Below are 21539 nucleotides of genomic sequence, written 5' to 3'. Positions count from 1 at the left end.
CTGGTTCGTTCAGTTATGTAGCATCTAATATGTACCTGCCTAACCTGCATACGATTATCCTATAACGTGTAACTCATCGGAAATAATATGAACCAGACTAGCACTTTCACGGGTAACGTATTTCGGGAAAAACGGTTCCGGTTAAAGCTGTTTAATGAATGAAACTTTCTAATTGATTAATTCCTATTGTAGTTTCCTAGCAAATTGCAAAAAGTTAAACTGGGCTCTATCAGAACGGAGTTACTAGTACTCTCAGGGTTTAACCAATCGTTTTCCGAACTTCTACAAAGTTTCTCGGTATAGTAAAAGTTTCAATTCGGATGCTTAAATTAGTTTGCGATTTTGTTCAACTATTTCTCTTACGCGCAAGGGCTTTGCGGTTTTCAACAAAGTTGTAGATAATTAAATTTTATGAAACTTTGTAGAAGACACAAAATTTCGATGTGTTTTTTTGTGCTTTTGTGATATTTCCGTTTCAATGAAACCATAGGTTTCATGTTAAAATACAGTTGCTAAGTGCTCTGATGTACAGTTGATTAGCAGTCTTCAGTTTATTGTAATTCGCAGTTTTTCGCAGAGATGGCACTGCGACACCCCCTCATCCGACGGGCTGCGTCGCTTTCTACCAGCGGAACAATTCCACAAAAAAACGGGCAACCAATTTAATCGACCATTTTTGATTTGGTTGAAACTTTGCATAGACGATTCTATAGGCAAAAGATGTCATTTTGTGCTATTGGTTGAGATTTTTTGGAGCACGACTCATTTTTGAGAAGCTATTGAAGAATGCTATTTTGGGAAGGTATTGACGATTACAAATATTTCTAGGGCCAAACCGGTTTGTTTGATCGGTGTGCGTCTTCGGCAAAGTTGTAGATAAAGATTTTGTCTTTTTGAAAAAAAATATTCGTTTTTTTTTAAATTAGAAGAAAAATTAAAAATAAATTTTCTAAAAAGCCTCATTTTTTTAAAATCTACTTTTTATAAAAACCACAGAAGATTACCTGAACAATGCAACCGATTCGATCATGGAGGATCAAGAAAAAAAATTATAATTTTTTGAAAAAAAAATTTTAATTATTTTTTTCGGGGGGCTTTTTTTGGAAGTATAAAATTGATAACTAGAATATTTTTTTAACTTAATATTTTTTTTTAGAGTGTATATTTTTTCAGAGAGACAAAATCATTATCTACAACTTTGCCGAAGACGTCACACCGATCTAACAAACCGTTTTGACCCTAAAAATATTTGTTATCATTAATACCTTCCAAAAATAGCATTTTTCAATAGTGAGACTTCGTAATGATGGTGCCTTTTCAAACCATCTAACGTCATGAAAACGTCCGATATGGAACCGGCCAGTATGACACGTATCAGTCTAATCAATTTTGTTTAGAAACCATGTTCGAGCATATTCCGCCATAACTCATTTCTCTTGACTTAATCGTACGCTACCCTAAAGTTTTTGAACAGGTGATGAGTCTGCAAGTTGAATTCTCGAAATTTATCGAGGATTCGCCAACAAAGGCTTCCTGAAACAGCCTTTGTCTGTGGAACAGGATGCGGGAATGAATGTTGTACACGGTATGGAGCCAAGTTATGCCTCGATAATTGCTACAGTCCAGACGGTGGCCTTTTTTGCTGATCGGGCATATGAGAACTTTCAACCAGTCCGAATGCAATTCTTCATCAGATCTGATCATCAGATCACACTCTCAATGTAATCTGATGGGCAGCACGATACAACAGTTTGCTTCTGACTTTGAAGAGTTCGGCGGCAATGCCGTTCGTTTTTGTCTGCTTTCATCATCTCGTCCATAGATGGTAGATCCACAGCTTGTCCATACTGCTCCTTTCGACCGCTCTCTGTTCCTCATCGTTCAACTTCACAATAAAATGTTGTGCCTAGAGAAGCAATTTAATCCTCCACCTCCGCAAGAACACGCTACCAATGCTGACGCTTTTTTCGGTGTACTCAGGCGCGGTTCTGCTCCTCCTAGCTGGTCTCGAGGTACGATGATGGCCCAACAAACCAGTCGTTGTAGGTACGGCTGCAGGGGTCTCCGTCCCGTAAAACCTGGCAGGCCTTCCAGTACGTTCCGCGGTCATTGCCTGATGGGAATCAGGCAGGAGTGGGATCAGATGCCCTTTCCTGACTTACGCCGGTCCACAGTGGTCCACTCTAGAGCAAATCACGGTCAAAACCTCAAACTCATTTTTAAACGATTGGAATTGAAGAAATACGGTTTTCTAACACCCTTAAACTTAATTTCGTATTAAAGTAGACTTCATATATGTAATATTTCCGGTTCTTATAGATAAATTATTTGTTATTTTTGTCTATTTTCATGTTTTTTTCGCAATATTTCAGTAACCACTTGACCGATTTAGCTCCATCAACCGTCAAACGAACGGAATTTTAGTCTTCTCACACTCTATTGTTTGTAATTTGAAATCGTATTATTTTTTCTGGAGATATGACCAAAATAGTGCCAAAATATTTACATAATATACCTATAATTGCCCTAAAATGGTCAAAACTCACCATACGACCACTCAAATGATTCGGAATTATGAAGTTAGGTTAATTGTTACCACATAATGTGTCTAGGTAATTACTGACCAGTCCTGGACATACCCCGTTGTTCAGTTTATTTCAACTAAACCGAACTCCGCCATGCGACCCTTTTTTCCTGGTTCTAATCAAATTAAAAATGTAATCCTGTACGGGTGTATTCAAGTAAGTTTTTATACTTCAAGCATTACACGTTAAACGAACTTCAAAAGGTAAACTAGTCTTTTTATTCTACAGTATAATAATAATATTTACAACAAAGGAAAACAATTGAAACAAAGGAAAATTATTATTCTGAAAATTTTTAGATTAATCATCTGGTTCTGAGCCAGATTGTGATTCATCAGTTTCTGACTCAGATGACTCGACTCCTGAATCTACGTCAGTCTCTTCTTTTGCCTCATGCTTAAATAATTGCTTCACTTCTTCAGGAAGCTCAAGATGATGCTTTTTAGTTGGTTTAAGGTGCTGGAAAATTGTCTCGGTATGTGTTTTCTGGACTGTCTTTCCGTGCAAAATTGTTACGGTATGATTTGATGGGTTTGTTGCTCCATTCTTGGGCTTCTTCCAACATCTTTTCCACGGGAAGAAAAGATTTCTTTTTAATTTGGTGACCATGGATAAATAACTTATGTAGAGCTGTGGGCATATTAAACCACCGCCTATTTCGGAGCTCACCTGGCTTGGGTCTATCAAGTAGCAGACCCACTCGAGTTCGTACGTTGGTACTTCTAAGAGTAACTCAAAAGATTGTTTAAACTTACCATTGTCCATTTGGGATTCTCGATTGTGTGCACAAGAAAATGAATCAGCGGCTACACTTAAATATTGTGTTTTCCATGTTGTTTATATTCGAAACAGCCGTTTGTGAAGCACGTGTTCCTTGACTACTACGATTGAATGAAGCGCATGAACCTGATACGCAATCAGAATAACTTGTTAAAAAATATGTTCTTGCTCTCATAAATTGGATGAAAATCAATTTATCGGTAGTTTTCGATAACTCGAACCTTCATCATTTTGAAGCTTATGAATTTCCCTTTCAAATGAAACCTATTGGATAGCGGGCTCTCATGGGCAACTATAGTTTCGAGGCATATTTAACCCGGAATATGTTTATAAGACAACAATTTAACACAATACACAAACCTCTAGTTGTTAAAAAGATCCTGGAATCAATAGAAATATTCCTTGGACATATGTGAACAGATTTACTGAAGACATCACTCATGTAGGTGCATCCTGTTAAGCTACAGGATGGTCTCAAGTTATGAAATGCATACAGTGATTATCCCCGAAAAAACACGATGTTCGTCCATTCTTAATACTGTAAAAAAATCAAAACTCAACGGATTACACTCAAACTTTGGATTTATGTCCCGAAAGGATTAAAAAAGTATAAAAAAATTTAATTCTGCGGATTGGTTCACTTTGATTTTTTAAGTTTTGGCTGCTCTTGGACCACTGTGCGGTCGGGAGGCGTCATAGTTGCTTATGAGGGGCTATGACGACCTTCACTAGCCATGACCTCACTGCTCCGGCATAGGCCACCATGGGACCATTTAGGCGACCACTCCACCATGACCAAGGATAGCGGCTGGAAGGGGGACCCTATTAACAAAGATGAGTTTTTTCGAAGTCGATGAGGAGGCGAAGGTAGCGGAAGGGGCGGACGGGTTAATAAACCCGTTTGCCAGGCGGGGCATCGCCCGGTCTTCACCGAGACTGGCGAATGCCGGTAAAGGCGTCGCACAGGTTGGTACACCTTTTGCGACACCGACAGGGGAGTTCCGAGTTGGGGCAAAGGCGGCCACGCCTAAGCCAGCACCAACCGGAACAGCGAAGATTGGCGGTAAGGTGCAAACACCTAAAACCGCCAAAGAGCGGGAACAGATATCTGGGGCTATGCTACTCTCTGCGGTAGAAAGCCACATGAACAAGTTCCCGAGTGTAGAGGCGGTGTCCGTACAACTTGATGAAATACTCAAGTTCACGGACGAACGTAGCAACATATCGAAAGATTTGAAGCAATGTCTTCTGTTGCTACGTATGAACGTTTGCAGCGCGAAGTCCGAGCTTTCGCAAGCCCTTAAACGGGCTAACGATGCCGAAAGCAAGGCACTCGCGCTAGAGGCAAGGCTTAACCAGCCTAAAAAAGGGAGTGCTGCAGCTGTGTCTAAATACACACAAACAGCTGCAGCATCGTTTGCCGAAGTCTGTTCAACTGAACCGACTGGCAAACGTGCGAGAGGCTCTCCGGGGGAATCGGCCCCCAGGATGCAACGAAGGCGGTTGTTCGGTGACAGCCAGGAAACTGGCCCGTCAGTCCAGCCGAGCAAGGAACCGACAAACGGCGAAGCCACGGATTGGACAACCGTGGTGAATAAAAAGCGGCAGAAGCGGGAACGACGCGCGAAGCGCGGCGACCGCAATAAGAAGCCGCAAGGGGCGAGTAGGCGGAGCAAGGGTGCGCTCATTTTCAAGACGGATGCGTCTAAGTACGCTGAAGTCTTGAAGGCCATGAGAGGCGAATCCAAGCTCAAAGACCTCGGCGCGGATGTCAGGTCAATTCGTCGGTCACGCACCGGCGAGATGATCCTCGAACTCCGCAAAGAGGCGGAGGGCAAGGGCTGTGCCTATAAAAAGACGGCCCAGGAAGTGCTAGGCGAGGAGGTTCAAATCCGAGCCCTCACTCCTGAAGTGACTCTCCAGCTTAAAAACCTGGACGAGATGACCGAAGAGTGTGATATAGCACAAGCTTTCGAGCGAGAGTGTGGAGTGGTAGTGACCGCGAAGGCAGTTTGTCTCCGCAGGGGCCCGGCCGGCACCCAGGTTGCTACCATAAAGCTCCTACTAGCGGAGGGTAACAAGGCCCTGAAGAAGGCCACGTTGAAGGTGGGTTGGTCGGTCTGCCCTCTGGGCACCTTCCTACAGTCTGACGTTTGCTTCAGGTGCTTTGAGCGGGGGCATAAATCCTGGTCGTGCAAAGGGCCCGACAGGTCCAATTTATGCCACCGCTGCGGTGACGCAGGCCACAAGGCATGGGACTGCGGTGCACCTCCCAAGTGTTTGGTATGCTGAGTCGTTGTCGGACGTGGCCATCGTCTCGGACCCATACCGCATCCCAACCGGAAACGGTAACTGGGTATCGGACAAGTCTGGGAAGACGGCCATTTGCACAACAGGCAGGTCCCCGGTTCAGGAGATTGTGTCGACCTCCAGAGAGGGGTACGTTATAGCCAAAGTGGATGGAGTATTCTACTGCAGTTGCTATGCTCCGCCAAGTAGGTCTACCGAAACGTTCGCACAGATGGTCGATCAAGCAACCGTGGAACTAACGGGCCTATGGCCGTTGGTGGTTGCGGGCGACTTCAACGCTTGGGCTGTCGAGTGGGGAAGTCGCTGTACAAACCAGAGGGGCCAGGTCTTGTTGGAAGCTTTGGCAAAGCTCAACTTAGACTTGGCTAACGTTGGTACAAAATGCACCTACAGTAGAAATGGTGCGGAATCGATTATCGATGTGACGTTCTGCAGCCCGGGACTGATCATGAACTGGAGGGTAGACGACAGCTACACGAATAGCGATCACCAATCGATCCGCTATGAGGTAGACGTGCGGAAGCAAGCAGCGAGTAGGGCCAATTCCTTCTACGGCTGGAAAACATTGCAATTCGATGCAGATGTTTTTGGGCAGGCAATTAGTTGGAAGCACGAAGGGGGTGAACCGCTCCCGGATTTGGACCATCTAAATTTGATGCTGTCATGGGCGTGCGACGCCACGATGCCTAGGTCTCGTCCGCCTAGAGAGGGTAGGCCACCAACATACTGGTGGAACGATACGATAGCAGGCCTACGCAGTGCATGCCTCCGTGCAAGACGGAGGATGCAACGCGCACGTTCCGACGAGCAAAGAGCGGAACGCGGTGCCGCATTTAGATCCGCTAAGGCAACGCTTAAGAGCGCAATCAGAGCCAGTAAACGAGCCTTTTTCGAACGACTCTGTGCCAGTGCCAATTCGAACCCGTGGGGTGACGCCTACAGGATCGTTATGGCCAAGACTAGAGGTGCGCTAGCCCCGGCCGAACAATCACCAGCGATGCTAGAAACGATCATTCAGGGCCTCTTCCCAAGCCACGAACCAAATCCCTGGCCTCCGGGTGACGAGTCACCACCAACCGTGAGTGACGGCAGCCGTGCAGAGGCAGACGATGCGGTAAGGGTGACAGAAGATGAATTGATCGAGATCGCAAACTCCCTGAAGGTAGGCAAGGCTCCGGGACCAGACGGAATCCCGAACTTGGCCATCAAGACGGCCATCAAAGAAGCCCCCGGGTTGTTCAGGGCGGTCATGCAGAAATGCCTTGACGACTGCCTCTTCCCGGACATGTGGAAGCGCCAGAGGCTGGTGCTGTTGCCGAAGGTTGGGAAACCACCAGGTGACCCATCGGCATACAGACCAATCTGCCTGCTGGACACGGCGGGCAAGGTGCTTAAGAGGGTAATCCTCAATAGACTGGTGAAATATACAGAAAGTGAGAACGGTCTATCAAGCAACCAGTTCGGTTTTCGAAAAGGTAGGTCCACGGTGGATGCAATTCTCTCCGTCACCAGAACGGCTGAGGTTGCAATCCAACGCAAAAGGAGGGGCATTCGTTACTGCGCGATCGTCACGCTTGACGTAAAGAACGCGTTTAACAGTGCCAGCTGGGACTCCATAGCCTTAGCGCTACAGAGTCTCAGAGTGCCGACGCCGCTGTACAAGATTCTGGGCAACTACTTTCAGAATCGAGTGCTAGTGTATAACACGAACGAGGGTCAGAAAAGCATTCCGGTTACCGCAGGTGTACCGCAAGGTTCCATCCTGGGCCCGGTACTGTGGAACGCCATGTATGACGGCGTGTTAAAACTAACACTAACAGGGGTGGTGATCGTGGGCTTCGCCGACGACATAACTCTTGAGGTCTATGGTGGTAAATAACAGAAAGTCGGAGCAGGAGGCATCGATTAGTGCCGGTGAATGCACTAACCTCAAAACGCTCGCTGAAGCTTCTGGGGGTTATGATCGACAACAAGCTCACGTTCGGGAGCCACGTCGATTATACCTGCAAGAAAGCTTCCATGGCTGTGACAGCGCTATCTCGTATGATGGCAAACAGCTCGGCGGTCCGTAGCAGCAGGCGCAAAGTCCTTGCTAGCGTGACCACGTCCATACTCAGGTATGGAGGACCAGTGTGGTCCAAGGTATTGAGTACCTCGTGCCATCGCGGCAAATTCGAGAGTACGTACAGGCTAATGTGCCTAAGGGTCGCGTGCGCATACCGAACAGTGTCGTACGAGGCGGTTTGCGTCCTGGCTGGCATGATGCCCATCAGCATCATCGTCAAAGAGGATGTAGAGTGCTTCGACCAACGCGACACGAGTGGTATACGCAACACCATACGGTCATCTTCAATGGCCAGGTGGCAGCGGGAGTAGTCCAACACTACAAAAGGTAGATGGATGCACCGACTCATTCCAGAGTTAGCATGCTGGATTAATAGGCGCCATGGGGAAGTAACCTGCCATCTGACACAGATCCTGTCAGGCCATGGCTGCTTTAGGCAGTACCTGCATAGGTTCGGGTACGCCGAGTCCCCTATGTGCCCCGCTTGTACGGGTGCGGAAGAAAATGCGGAGCATGTGTTCTTCACATGTCCGCGTTTCGAGCGGGTACGGTACGAAATGCTGGCAATAAGTGAATAGAATCATATTAGGGCATTTGTTTCATTATTCATCTCATTAAGCCGATATTCACGAAGAATGCACGGATTTAACACCAAATTTTGACGAAATTATTGAACAAATAAACAAAATACGCTTACATGATCTTATGAAATTGCCGAGCATTGGAAACATAGTAAACTTAGCTAGATTTATTCTGAATTTTGCAAAACAAACCATTTTTACAACGCTTCCATATTCATCTCAAAACTTAAATCACTGCTCAATTATTCATCTCACGACGCCCCACGTAAAAAACTCAATGGATACCACGTAAACAACTACACGTGCAAAATTGGTAACCTAGGTAACCACTGCAGTGCTGTCGATTTATGTCAATTATGTCGGAATAATTCAACATTATCAGTATGGTTTTTTCGTATTAACAGAAACTGATTTGGCAACTTTTGATTATCTTCAAGGCAGTGAAAACAGATGAAAATACTTGCAATTGAAATTTAGGATTTGTAAAAATTCATCTCATATATTTCTACTAAATAATGTTTGTTTTTGGTAATTTAAGTTAAACATTTGAAAGATTAAAGTTTTCTTAGTTTAGTGAGTGATTTTGTTCAATGGTTAAAATAAAAAGTGGTCCGCTGATGATGAAAAAATTTTGGTTGGCTGCTGAACGAGTCCCATTGTAGTCGTATAGAGCAATGCGCGGATTTTGTTTTCTGAGGTAGGTGATTGAAATAAATGAGTTTTAGAGTGCAGATGCCCGACTATTATATCAAATTTAGAGCTTTTATATGAGTTTTTGAGGATTCTACTTTATGAAAAATCTAAGATAAACTAAGAAGTATCCATTGCATGGATTAGTAGATTGGTTTAGTTAGAAAATATGCATTTTTTCCTGTTTTCAATTGTGTTTTCATGTTGTATAAGATGAATATATGGGCTGAGATGAATAATGGAACAGTTCCCCTACATCATACGAATATGGTTATAGTTAAAAAAGTTGAAGTTGGTTGTGCAGGTGTTACGGTGGTGCAGATCATAAAGCGAAAGATTGTGGGGAGTCCCTCAAGTGCTTGGCATGTTCGTCATCGTATCGGACCCCTATCCTCCCAGAAACGGTATCTGGGTCGCGGGAACGTTCAGTACGGCAGCCGTATGGACGATGAGCAGATTCCTGGTTCAGGATACGCAGTTGCGTGTTTTACTGCAGTTGCCACGCTCCACCACATTAGTCTATCGAAAGGTTCGTTCAGATGGTCGACCTCGTAATCATGGAGACTTGATCAACGTTGGGGTCAAAGTAAGTTCAATAAAAAGGAGTCAATCATCGACATAACGATCATGGAACGATGATCAAAACTTTGATAAAACTAATATTGCTACTAGGGGATGGCTACACCGACAGCGACCACCAGTCGCCTCGCTATAGTGTAGATCACAATATAAGTCGGTAAGCGACGGCTAGAACCAACACTCCAACCGTCCACGGGTGGAAGACCTCGCATTTCTATACCGAGATATTTGATGAAGAGAGCTAGAGGGGGGCACTTGACTCCGTCCGAGTGTTGATCAATTATTTGCCACACTATCGAGGTGCGCTAAAGGGCTTGTTTTCATAAGCTATGTGCGAGTGGGGTAGCGCCAAGACCAAACTTGTGTGGGCGCCTGCATAGCGGTCATCAGCTATGCTGGAACGTATCATCAAGGGACTTATTTCACGCCACGAGCCAAGTCCTTGGCCTCTAGCGGTCCAGTCTCACGTCCGACGTTCCAGTGTCGCAGACACAGATCAGGGATGGTCGGTCAACCTGCGAAACATCCAACCCGTGAGCGACGACAGCCATGTCGCGATCGCCTAAAAGTGAGCAAGGCATCAGAACTGGATGGAATCCTGAGTCTGGCAATCAGGATGACTTCAAAAGTGGGCTGTCCCGAGTAGTCATGCAGAGGTGCCTGGGTGAGGTCCACTCTGGATGTTATTCTTTTCATCACTAAGAGGTAGCACTCCATCGTAAGAGAAGGGGCATCCGCTATTGCACAATAGTCACGCTCGATGTGAAAAATGCGTTCAATAGTGCCAGCTGGAACTCCATAGCACTTGCGGTTAGGAGCATTCATGTACTGGTGTCACAGTACAAGACTCTGGAAAATTACTTCCAGAATTGAGTGCCAGGTTCTATCCTGGGCCCGGTGTTGTGAAAACCGCTAGGGATCTACAGCGAGTCGATCGAGGAGGTCGAGTTGATGGCTGCGCACTGTATACACAAAGTCAAAGATTGGATGCACTCCAGGCAACTGGAGCTAACACATCATAAGACGGAGGTCGCAGTTGTGAAAAACCGTAAATCAGAGCAGCAGGCGGTGGTCAGAGTTGGAAAATGCACCAATCTCAAAGCGATCTCTGAAGCTCTTACACGGTGACAAAAAAGTTCGGTCACACTTTTTTGGGGTCGCCTGTAGCCTACACGTTGCATCTCTCTGTCGTTGCCCAAAGTGGCAGAGTTTCGTTTCTGTGCAGTTTGTTTACATTGGGTTGTGAGCCATGGCAGAGTTAAGAGCAGTTGTTATCGCTGAATATGTGAAAGGGTACAAACCCGGACACATATTCAAACACCTAAAACCGCTCGGAATCAACCGGAAATTCGTGTACCGGACCATAAATTGGTACCTAGAGACCGGAGGCACCGAGGACAAGGCACGATCTGGACGACCAAGGTCTGTGAGAACTCCAAGGCTAAAAAAGATTATACGAGACCGGATTCGCCGGAATCCCGCCCAATCTGCACGGAAGCTGGCCAGGAACCTTAAAACAAACCGAGAATCAATCCGCCTGCTTCTGCGCAAGGATTTAAAACCTACACCGTACAAAAAACAAGTGGTTCATGGGGTTACCAAAGCTACAAAGAACAAGAGGTACCAACGGTCGCGGGAGTTGCTCGGTTGGCGCGCAGATGACGAGATTATTTTTTCGGACGAGAAGCTGTTCGTTTTGAAGCAAACAGACAATCGCCAATATGATCGAGTTTAGAGTGTGAGCCTCCAGCAAGCTCCTGCGGACAAGCTGAACGTTTCCCGGTTCCAAAATAAGACGTCAGTGATGGTTTGGGGAGCCATTTGCAAGAGAGGTAAACTGCCTCTTATTTTTATCGATAAAGGGGTCAAAATCAACGCAGCGTACTACCTGGACACGGTTTCAATAAAAATGTTCTGCCTCAAGCTGAACTATTGTTTGAAGACGATTACTACTGCTTCCAGCAAGATGGCGCCCCATCCCACACCCAAAGGTTGTTCAGGCGTGGTGTGAGGAAAACTTGACCGATTTCATTTCGAAGAATGAATGGCCTCCTTCGTCTCCGGATCTGAATCCACTGGATTATTTCGTGTGGGGATACATGATGTCAAAGCTGAACGACTATAAAATAACAAATTTGGAGCAATTCAAGCGAGTTATCACGAAAATGTGGAACGAGATGCCGATGGAGCACGTGCGCGCCGGTTGCGACGACGTCTGAAGCTGGTTCGCTCAGAGAAAGGTGGTGTAATTCCGAGATATCGTCTGTGAAGCATCTTTATGAGTTACTGAATAAAGCTATGAAAGCCAGATTCAGATTTTTTTCTTATTCTTTGAAATATTGAGATTTTCCTGTGTGACCGGACGTTTTTGACACCCTGTAGAACTCTATGGTCGCCATCGTTTAGGAGCCACGTTAAGCATGTCAGCTCAGCGGTGTACGGTAGAAACTTCTTGCCAGCGTGGACGAAACCTTCGTCCATTGATAGGTATAGTCATTAAGGAGAATACAGAGTGTTTCTATCAACGTGACACGAAGGGTATACGAGGTACCAGAAGGTATTTCTCATTGATCAAATGGTAGCGAGAATGGTCCAATTCCGCGATGGATAGATGGATGCACCAACTAATTCCGGAGGTATCTGGATGAGTTGGGAGGCGCCATAGAGAACTATACTTCCACCTGACACAGGCCCTGTTTGGCCACGGCTGCTTCAGCCAGTATCTACGCAGGCTCGAGCACGCGGAGCCCTCCATGTGTTCCAAGTGTGTGGATGTGGAGGAGACCGCTAGGCATGTCTTCTTCGTATGCCCTCGCTTTGCCCACTCGAGGGTCGACATGTTGGTAGTGAGTGGGCTAGACACTTTTCCGATAACTTAGTTCGGATAAAGCGCGAAGATCCGGACATCTGGAGTGCGGTTTGTGCAGCCGCCTCTGAGATAATCCTTGAGCTACAACGTGTGTTGCGAGTCAATCACCAACACGCCAGTAGTAATTAACTGTCAGTCTCCTGGTGGTTAGCTATGAGGTATTAGAGTAAAAAGGGTGCATGAAGCGCAGAAAGCCACTGCACAGTGGGGCGACTCCATACAAAGGCTGGCCAAGAAAAAAGTGTCGATGAATGCGACAAAAACTTGGTATTTATTTGCAGTTTGTTTACATTGGGTTGTGAGCCATGGCAGAGTTAAGAGCAGTTGTTATCGCTGAATATGTGAAAGGGTACAAACCCGGACACATATTCAAACACCTAAAACCGCTCGGAATCAACCGGAAATTCGTGTACCGGACCATAAATTGGTACCTAGAGATCGGAGGCACCGAGGATAAGGCACGATCTGGACGACCAAGGTCTGTGAGAACTCCAAGGCTGAAAAAGATTATACGAGACCGGATTCGCCGGAATCCCGCCCAATCTGCACGGAAGCTGGCCAGGAACCTTAAAACAAACCGAGAATCAATCCGCCTGCTTCTGCGCAAGGATTTAAAACCTACACCGTACAAAAAACAAGTGGTTCATGGGGTTACCAAAGCTACAAAGAACAAGAGGTACCAACGGTCGCGGGAGTTGCTCGGTTGGCGCGCATATGACGAGATTATTTTTTCGGACGAGAAGCTGTTCGTTTTGAAGCAAACAGACAATCGCCAATATGATCGAGTTTAGAGTGTGAGCCTCCAGCAAGCTCCTGCGGACAAGCTGAACGTTTCCCGGTTCCAAAATAAGACGTCAGTGATGGTTTGGGGAGCCATTTGCAAGAGAGGTAAACTGCCTCTTATTTTTATCGATAAAGGGGTCAAAATCAACGCAGCGTACTACCTGGACACGGTTTCAATAAAAATGTTCCCTCCATGTGTTCCAAGTGTGTGGATGTGGAGGAGACCGCTAGGCATGTCTTCTTGTATGCCCTCGCTTTGCCCACTCGAGGGTCGACATGTTGGTAGTGAGTGGGCTAGACACTTTTCCGATAACTTAGTTCGGATAAAGCGCGAAGATCCGGACATCTGGAGTGCGGTTTGTGCAGCCGCCTCTGAGATAATCCTTGAGCTACAACGTGTGTTGCGAGTCAATCACCAACACGCCAGTAGTAATTAACTGTCAGTCTCCTGGTGGTTAGCTATGAGGTATTAGAGTAAAAAGGGTGCATGAAGCGCAGAAAGCCACTGCACAGTGGGGCGACTCCATACAAAGGCTGGCCAAGAAAAAAAGTGTCGATGAATGCGACAAAAGCTTGGTATTTACATAATTTTGGGGCGCTGAACACGAATTTGGCATCCATTTTTTGTTTGGGGCCGTCCATAAAGCACGAAACCCAATTTTTTATATTTTTTGGCACTTTTTTCCTTTTTTATAGAATTATATGATCTTTGACCACAAGTAGTGCCACCGGACATCCTCCCATTTGAAAAAAAAACGTAATTTATGGACGACCCCTCGAACTAAACAAATTTTGCCTGAATGTATATATATTTTTTTAAATAAACTAGAACAACATAAGTAATACAAACTAATTACAAAATGAAAAAGTCATCATCATCATCATCATCTTCCGCTGTGATCGCTTAAATCTTGTGTTGAATTTTTTCCAGAAAATTTGAAGTTCATTATACTTATCAGCAGGAAAAATGTCTTTCGCTGCAATTTTCATTTCTTCTAGTGATTTTCGATATTTCATTGTTTCTTATATATGTTTTCTTTCTAATCCGGTTTCTATGGTTGAAAGTGGACATTTAAATTCATGTATAACACCATGAATTGACAACTTACTAGACATTGGATTAGGTGGTGCCGCTGAAGTTGAAAGCTCCATAATAAAATTCAACGAATTTATGAATTTGAAAACCAAGATACTGGAATGACACAACGTTCTAAATGAATACGAAAAGATGCGGAGGGCGACGGCTGTTCTTTGTTTTTTTTTTTTTTCATAAAGCAAAATGTGTGCTTTACTTTGGTATGCAAACGAGTGCGAAGCAAAAGCAATCTTCAAACGGGCTATTGTTAGCCGGAGTTTGATGGTATGAATTTGCTGCTAGTATTTGACACTTCAATCAGCATAGCGAATTTCATGATCATAACTTGAAAAGGGCTGAATGTTTTTAATATTGTTTTATATTGGCAGAAAGTGATAAAGTTTGACATAATTAAAATTTCATAAAGATTTGTTTACTGTTTTCTTATTTAACACTCATTTTATAACATTTCATTGATAAATTTTGTGATTTCTGCCCAAATTTATATTTTATCCTTACGGATTGAGTACGATATCATAAATTTTCATTAATGGAGTATCATGGTTATGATTAAAATTAATCCTGGGTGAAATTTCACCTTCAAAAATAAAAACTAACGAAATATGCTATCGCTTTTTTCACTAAAGTGACAATTTTGAAAGCTTACGTTTTTACCTAAATTTTGAATAAAGTCACAACCGTGGCAAACTGCGGCAACTAAACTTTTAAGCTACTTTTCTACAAAAAATCACGTTTTTGAATTTTTTTTTTAGTGTTAGGCCTACTATAACCAAATTTCACAATATCTATTGCAAAGGGTTTGTTTTGCACTATATTTACAACAACTTTTCCTTTGACGTCAAAAAAATCGAAGCTATCATTGAAGCTACAGAGCGTTTCAAAGTAATGTAATTTTTTCAAAAAAAAAGACAAAAAACGTCAGTTCGCCAAGCTTTGAAAAGTCATAAAAAATTCAGATTTCATGATATTGCGCCCAAATTTTTGATTTAAACAACTGAATATTATATCAATAAAGGAAAATATTATGAACCAGCTAACGAAAAAAAAAATTTTGGCTGATGGCCAGCGTTTCCCGACTGTGCACTGCCCAGCCCACCACAACCTGCCAATTTTAGCGGTGTGGAGGATAGATGTCTTCCCAAGCCTGTAGTTCGAGGTTCAATCGCCTTCTCCACGTGCTGTTCTTCATCTACGGTCCACCGAAGATTTACCACTTTTCGCTCAAAGACCGCCAGAACGCGATGGTCCTTCACAAGCATAGTCCGTGTCTCACGGTCACAGAGGATTACCGATCCGAATCGTGTTCTATAGATGACCATTGGTGTGGCGACGAATTCTGCTCGTTCGTGGTACTTGAGGAGTGGGAGCCAAAGTAGACGCGGTTTCCTGCTATGAAGCGCCGATAAATGAATTACTCTGCAGGTGTCATTGTCGGCGATTATAAGTGAACCCAGGTACACGAACCCGTCGACCATCTCGGTTTCATCACCTCCAATCTGAACTCGAGGCGGGAGATTAGCACTATCAACTCTTGTAACTCTCTCTTTCATGTACTTCGTCTTCGATGCATTAATCAAACCGTTGGCCACGGCATTCTTTCCGCAGAATGATTATCCGGTAATTGCAGCACTTCAGCTTGTCGCCCTTTTTGTAGATGGAGCACACGATACCTCCAGTACTCGTTCTTCTTTCTAAATCTCGGCAATGAACTGGTGCACGGCTCAAGCCAGTGTTTCTTCATCGTATTTCAACAGCTTGTTGTGAAACTGGTCCACTCCAGCAAATCCTCCTCCTCCACCTCCAGGGGATTGGGCGCTGGAATCCTGTTGTCTTCTACACGTGAATCGTTTTCGCGCTCTGCGACATTGCCATCCAGATGCTCATGTTTGCATTCGCTGTCAAACCAGTCGTTTCTAAGATCCGGTTTCCTTGTGCCTAATAGTGTTACATCAATGATACCTATGGCCAGAGTCGGATTAGAGATTTTGGGGGCCCGGGTGCTAAGTACCTGAAAGGGGTTGTCAAAATTAAAATAAAGGAATTTGTCATACAAAAATATAAGTTAAAGGAAGGATTCTGGAAATTTTAATAAAAACTCAGTTATTTTCGAAGTTTTTTGCATTTTTATTTTTTTTTTGTATTCGGTTATGAGTCTTAAGAAGTAAACTTTTGTGTGGGGGGGGTCGTTCACGTCGCTCCTTTTTTCTTTGGGAACATCCATAAATGACGTAGCTTTTTTTGGGTTTTTTTGACCCCCTCCTCCCCCATCGTAGCATTTCGTCACAATAATTCGTCACAATTCGTCACAATTCGTCACAATAATAATTACGTAGCTTTATAACAACCCCCCCCCCCCCCCCACACACATATTTTTTTTTTGCAAATATTATTATCCAAAACATACCTTGAGTCATTAATGAACAAGAACAGACAAGGAAGGAATAAAAATGACCCTAAGCAGACAAAACAGTGATAAAAAAGAACAATTAGGAAAAATCCAAATTTTTTTCTTAGTTTCATTTTTGCTACGTAGCTTGGCTTGAACTCCCACCCTCCCCCTCGTCACATTTCATCACAAAACTGCAAACCCCCCCTCCCCCCTCAAATGCTACGTCATTTATGAATGTTCCCTTAGCTACTGTGGCGTGATAACATTACCTAGGCAGCACCAACCAGTTGTGTACATGTGACAGCTGGCTGTTAGGGCCGGAGCTAAGTTTGATGCTCCTTTCATATCATATTACCAACCATTTTGTTAAAGCCAATAAGAAACTATTTACTTCATACATACCGAGAAAGCAGCAGTTTTCTTGGTTTGTAGTATATGCCTAATAAGAATTAAACTTGACGTAATAACGACGATATGTTTCGACACACCTGTTTGAAGGAAACGATAAATTTGGTTTAAAAAAATATATAAATTTAAGAATTTTTAACACAGTCATCTCCCGCCAAAAAGCACAACGAACCGTCAATTCTACCGCCTATCTAACGTGGTAAAATCGTTCACAAACAAAAACCGAGCATGTAAAAGAGAAAACAACGTGAATTAAGCGGTAATGGCGACTTGTTGTCACACGTTATGAGCCGTAAAGTTTGTGTATAAATAAATTACCTGTGCACAAGTAACTTTTCACTTTAATCAAAAATAAAAACACCAACCTATTGTTACACCTCTGCAAATAATACTTATTGTTCAAACCAGGATTACTAAATGCTAGATATTGGCGAAGCATCATCTGGCATCCTTTGCCACAACTATCCCAAGATTATTTTAGATCAGAACCAGATTAAAATTTTCGATTATCTGAACGAAAAATTCAATTTTCTCTCCTGAAAATTACTTCTATCTGTAACGTTCGCCACAAGTGAACAGGAAAATCATCGTTTGCTGCAAGTAACGATGAACATCGAATGAACGAGTTGCGAAGCTAACTGCAAATTTAACAAATCTCATCAAACCATTAGTTTCAGCATTACCCCGGTTCAGCACGTCCCCGAGCGCAAAGTTACCCTAATTGTACATGTCACTTCTTGCCGTTCAACCAATTTCCCACAAAGTATAACACAAAGCCCTCTTCGGAATCATAATCAGCACTATCGTCGTGAAGGCAAAGCATCTCTCTTGACTAGGAAATTTTCTAATTTTCCTATATAATAGAGAGAAAGAAAAGTCGAAGAACAGAAAGCTCGAGAACCCCGTCCTCAACAATAACTATACCAGCAGCGGTAACAGTGAAATGCTTTAATTACTTTTCTGCTTTGTCTCTCGCCCTTCGGTTAGGTAAATTTCGACGAGAGTTCAAAAATGCACTGGAAAAGTGCCACTGCCTGCGAAATCCCCGGGGTCTCGGCGGGCGGGTAGGTGGCTACGACGACCGGACGATGTACCACACGGCAACTCGGATGAACATCAGCCCCAGCACCAGAAGCAACTACCAGCTGACCAGTGTAAGAAACATTAGCATTAAGGTAGAGAGACCTCCTTCTAGTTATGTATACTGTATATAGTTATACGATTTACTGTATTGCTACCGGTGTTCTTTGGTGTCCTAATTTTGCTTGTTAATTTGTTGTTGATGGTACGGAACTGGGGCTCACTTTGAACCAGGGTATTATATTTTATGTGGTAATTTGTCATTGGTTATTCTCTACGGTTCAAAATTTTATTATTTTCTTAGACATTACCTATCTTATAAACTCATAACTCATCAACATTGTAATGACAGGAATGCAGAGTTTTGCAAAAACGGTTTATACATATTATTCTGCACTAACACGGCTTTAGCACATGCATTGAACCCTTAGGTTATTTAGATAATAATTTAATGACATTATTGTTGGAATTAATTGTTGAAAGTACAATTTTATTATTATTGCATCAGAATGATAATCCTATTACTGTCAAAATGGAATTAAATGGAAGCCTGATCGTACATGCTGGATTCCCAAGCCATCTCTTTCGTTTTTCGTGCTTAATATTCTCATCATTTAAGGGGGAGATTTTGAACAAATAATAAGTTTATGAAGCTTTCAGTTATATAACTTATCTCTTAGTTTTTTAAGTTTACTTCCAAAACAAAAGTTATGAAAATAATATATTTCTTACTGTCAATGAACATTTTCATACTTTATCTATCTTGATGATAAAACTTAATAAATATAAACATTTTCATACTAATTGCGAATATGAATCATTTTTACTTGATATTGCAAATTTCTTTTTATGAGTGCTCGATTTATTGCAGAACTTTTGCCCCAAACTTTAATTTGCTCTCATCACACCCATAATCACGCAAGCTCTGCGTAGAGGTATTCTTGAAAAAAAACGACACTGTGCCTTTTTCTTCGGGCTTTGAACTCCCGAACAATCTTCCATACGCACGGTTATGAATGAAAATGAAGTTCAAGCCTGTAACATTCATTACCATTTAGCGAATACGATAACTTTCTGTTGCTTTGCTGTCATTTTTCTTCAATTGGTGCTACACAAAATTCCTTTCGCTTACTTCTAGCAGTCTATCACTATCAATGACTGATTAAACTAATATTTCTCATCTCTTCACATATCGCCTGGCGCATTCCAGCACACCCAGCAAACATCATTCAACAACGGAAGCCGGCATCTGAACCACGCTCGGAACAGCATAAATCACGCGGGCAGTTTGACGGCGCCGCAAATCTCACCGGTTTCGCTGGAGGAACGGCTAGCTCTCACCAAGAACATGGATGGCTGTGATCAGTCCTGTGGAGGACAAATAACCACGACGGCCACCATCAACGATAACGGTGGTGGAACCACGAGTGGAAATGGTGGGAATAACCTGTACCATCACGGCAACGGAATGGCAATCGATAACGCCAACAGCAACAACAACGCCCCGCTAGTGATCGTGAACAAATCATCAAGCAATTGCAAGATTAATGGCACTTGATCGGCCAAGCTGCATGTTTCCTGGAAAAAGCAACGACCGGGAAGCGAAACGAACACTGCAGGAATGCAATTGAATTAATGGCTGTTAGCGGTCGTTCCGGCTGGGATTAATTAAACGAGAAGATTGACGGACTTACACTGAAATCCACGGCATGAGTGCTGATACTCGGTTTGAATTGATTGTACAGTTCAATAGACAGACCTTTCCAGGTGTTTTTTTTTTAATTTACTCTGTTTGGTTTTTTTCTCTACTTTACCTTTCCATTGAGCTGAAAATCCTGCGCAACTTTTTTACACTATATGAGAATGAGTCTCAACAAAGAAACAAAAATAAAAAATAGAAAAAATAAAGAGTAAATAAAGAATAAAAATTAACACCTCCTCAAATGATCCAGATGAATTAACCGGGGTTACCCGACAAATATTAGTCAGCTTGATTATGTAAACATCTTTTCAGTATCAAAAACTTACGTTGTGTATGATAAATTCCCAATACAAACTTATCACCATACATTAATTTTTAATTATATTAGCCAGTCAATTAAACATCGCTAATGAGCTAACTAGCTATGTATTATTGCATACCTTCAGTGTAACAAGCAAAAGAAAAACAGAGACGTGAAATTTCAAAAATTATTTCACGTGACTCAATAGAGAAAGCACCACAAATTCCTTATAACTGTCTTCTGCAAGATGGTATTATTACGTCTCCTTAGTGGGCGAACTGAACAGGCACCTGAAGAATGGGAAATAATACCCATTCATAGTCCCACCAGGGAGAATAACTGTGAATTCAAACGCAAGTAAAACCTAAAAAATAATGCATCCGGTGTTGACCTGCAGAATAAAAAGTAGAGCTAAGAAGTGAACAAAAATCTCAGGAAAATGTTTCCATTTTCCATCACGGTTGAATCACTAGACTAAAAAGAAGCCAACTGCTGCTCGCAAACTATGTAACATTTTGTACAACTGAATAAACACACATAAAAAGCAGCTGTAAATAGTGTACAGATATTTTTCTCTCTCACGTCACAAATATGTTAGAAGAAAGTAAAAAAAAAGAAGGATTAGCGTAAGAATTCTGCTTCCACATTTCTCCCTCCAGAATCAGAGTACTATAGTAGATTGTAATACTTCTACAATACGTATGTGTACATTTTACCAAGCGCAAACGCCTCCTCGAAGCGAAAACACCACCACAGTCTGTAAATATCAGTGTGTCGAACGTGTAGGGTACGCTAGCTATTCGAAATTCTATAAACTGTAACAAGCAAGTAAAAAGCTAATGAGAAAATGATGAGCTTTACCGACAAAAAAAAAACATTGTATGTGTATTGAATGACTTGATCACACGAACAAAGAGAACCAACTTGTTACAATTATGTTGAAGATTTATTCGATCGTTGTGTGAAGAAGAAAATCAGTTACGACGTTGAACTGAAGCAAATTGAATTCAAATTCATATTTACAGCGAATTGAAATATTTTCTCTCAAATATAGTAAGACAAATATACTTTTTGTGACACTTCTATGATCTGTTTATTAAATATCAATTTGTGAAAAATTTCCGGTTAGTAATTGATTTGAACAGAAAAGAACTCACCCTGTGCCGCTGAAGGCTGGAGTTAGGCCAATCTATTTCGTTGTATCCGCGTCAAATAGGTTTTTGCAATTAACTTAATACGAATACTACTTTGACCAGGGTTCATTTGCTAATCATGTTTCTCATGGTTTAATTTGTTTTCCAACTGGAGGTCCAATATAACT

At 42.8% G+C, this 21539-nt stretch overlaps 1 protein-coding gene across 3 annotated transcripts in view; it reads left to right on the top strand.

Moving 5' to 3' along the window:
* Window positions 1-21336, top strand: part of LOC129721147 (orexin receptor type 2-like) — a 372491-nt gene extending 351155 nt beyond the window's left edge. For 2 of the 3 annotated variants that reach the window (XM_055673351.1, XM_055673350.1), the window contains exons 11-12: window positions 18123-18310; window positions 19426-21336. In XM_055673351.1, coding sequence (XP_055529326.1) covers window positions 18123-18310; window positions 19426-19773 — 536 coding nt within the window. In that variant the 3' untranslated portion in view covers window positions 19774-21336. The remainder of the gene's footprint in view (window positions 1-18122; window positions 18311-19425) is intronic. The other variant, XM_055673352.1, reaches the window with a different exon arrangement.
* Window positions 21337-21539: the final 203 nt, after the last annotated feature.

The sequence above is a fragment of the Wyeomyia smithii genome, chromosome 2 (assembly GCF_029784165.1).
Source record: "Wyeomyia smithii strain HCP4-BCI-WySm-NY-G18 chromosome 2, ASM2978416v1, whole genome shotgun sequence".
Taxonomy (NCBI): domain Eukaryota; kingdom Metazoa; phylum Arthropoda; class Insecta; order Diptera; family Culicidae; genus Wyeomyia; species Wyeomyia smithii.
This window is presented reverse-complemented; position numbering and strand designations above follow the sequence as displayed.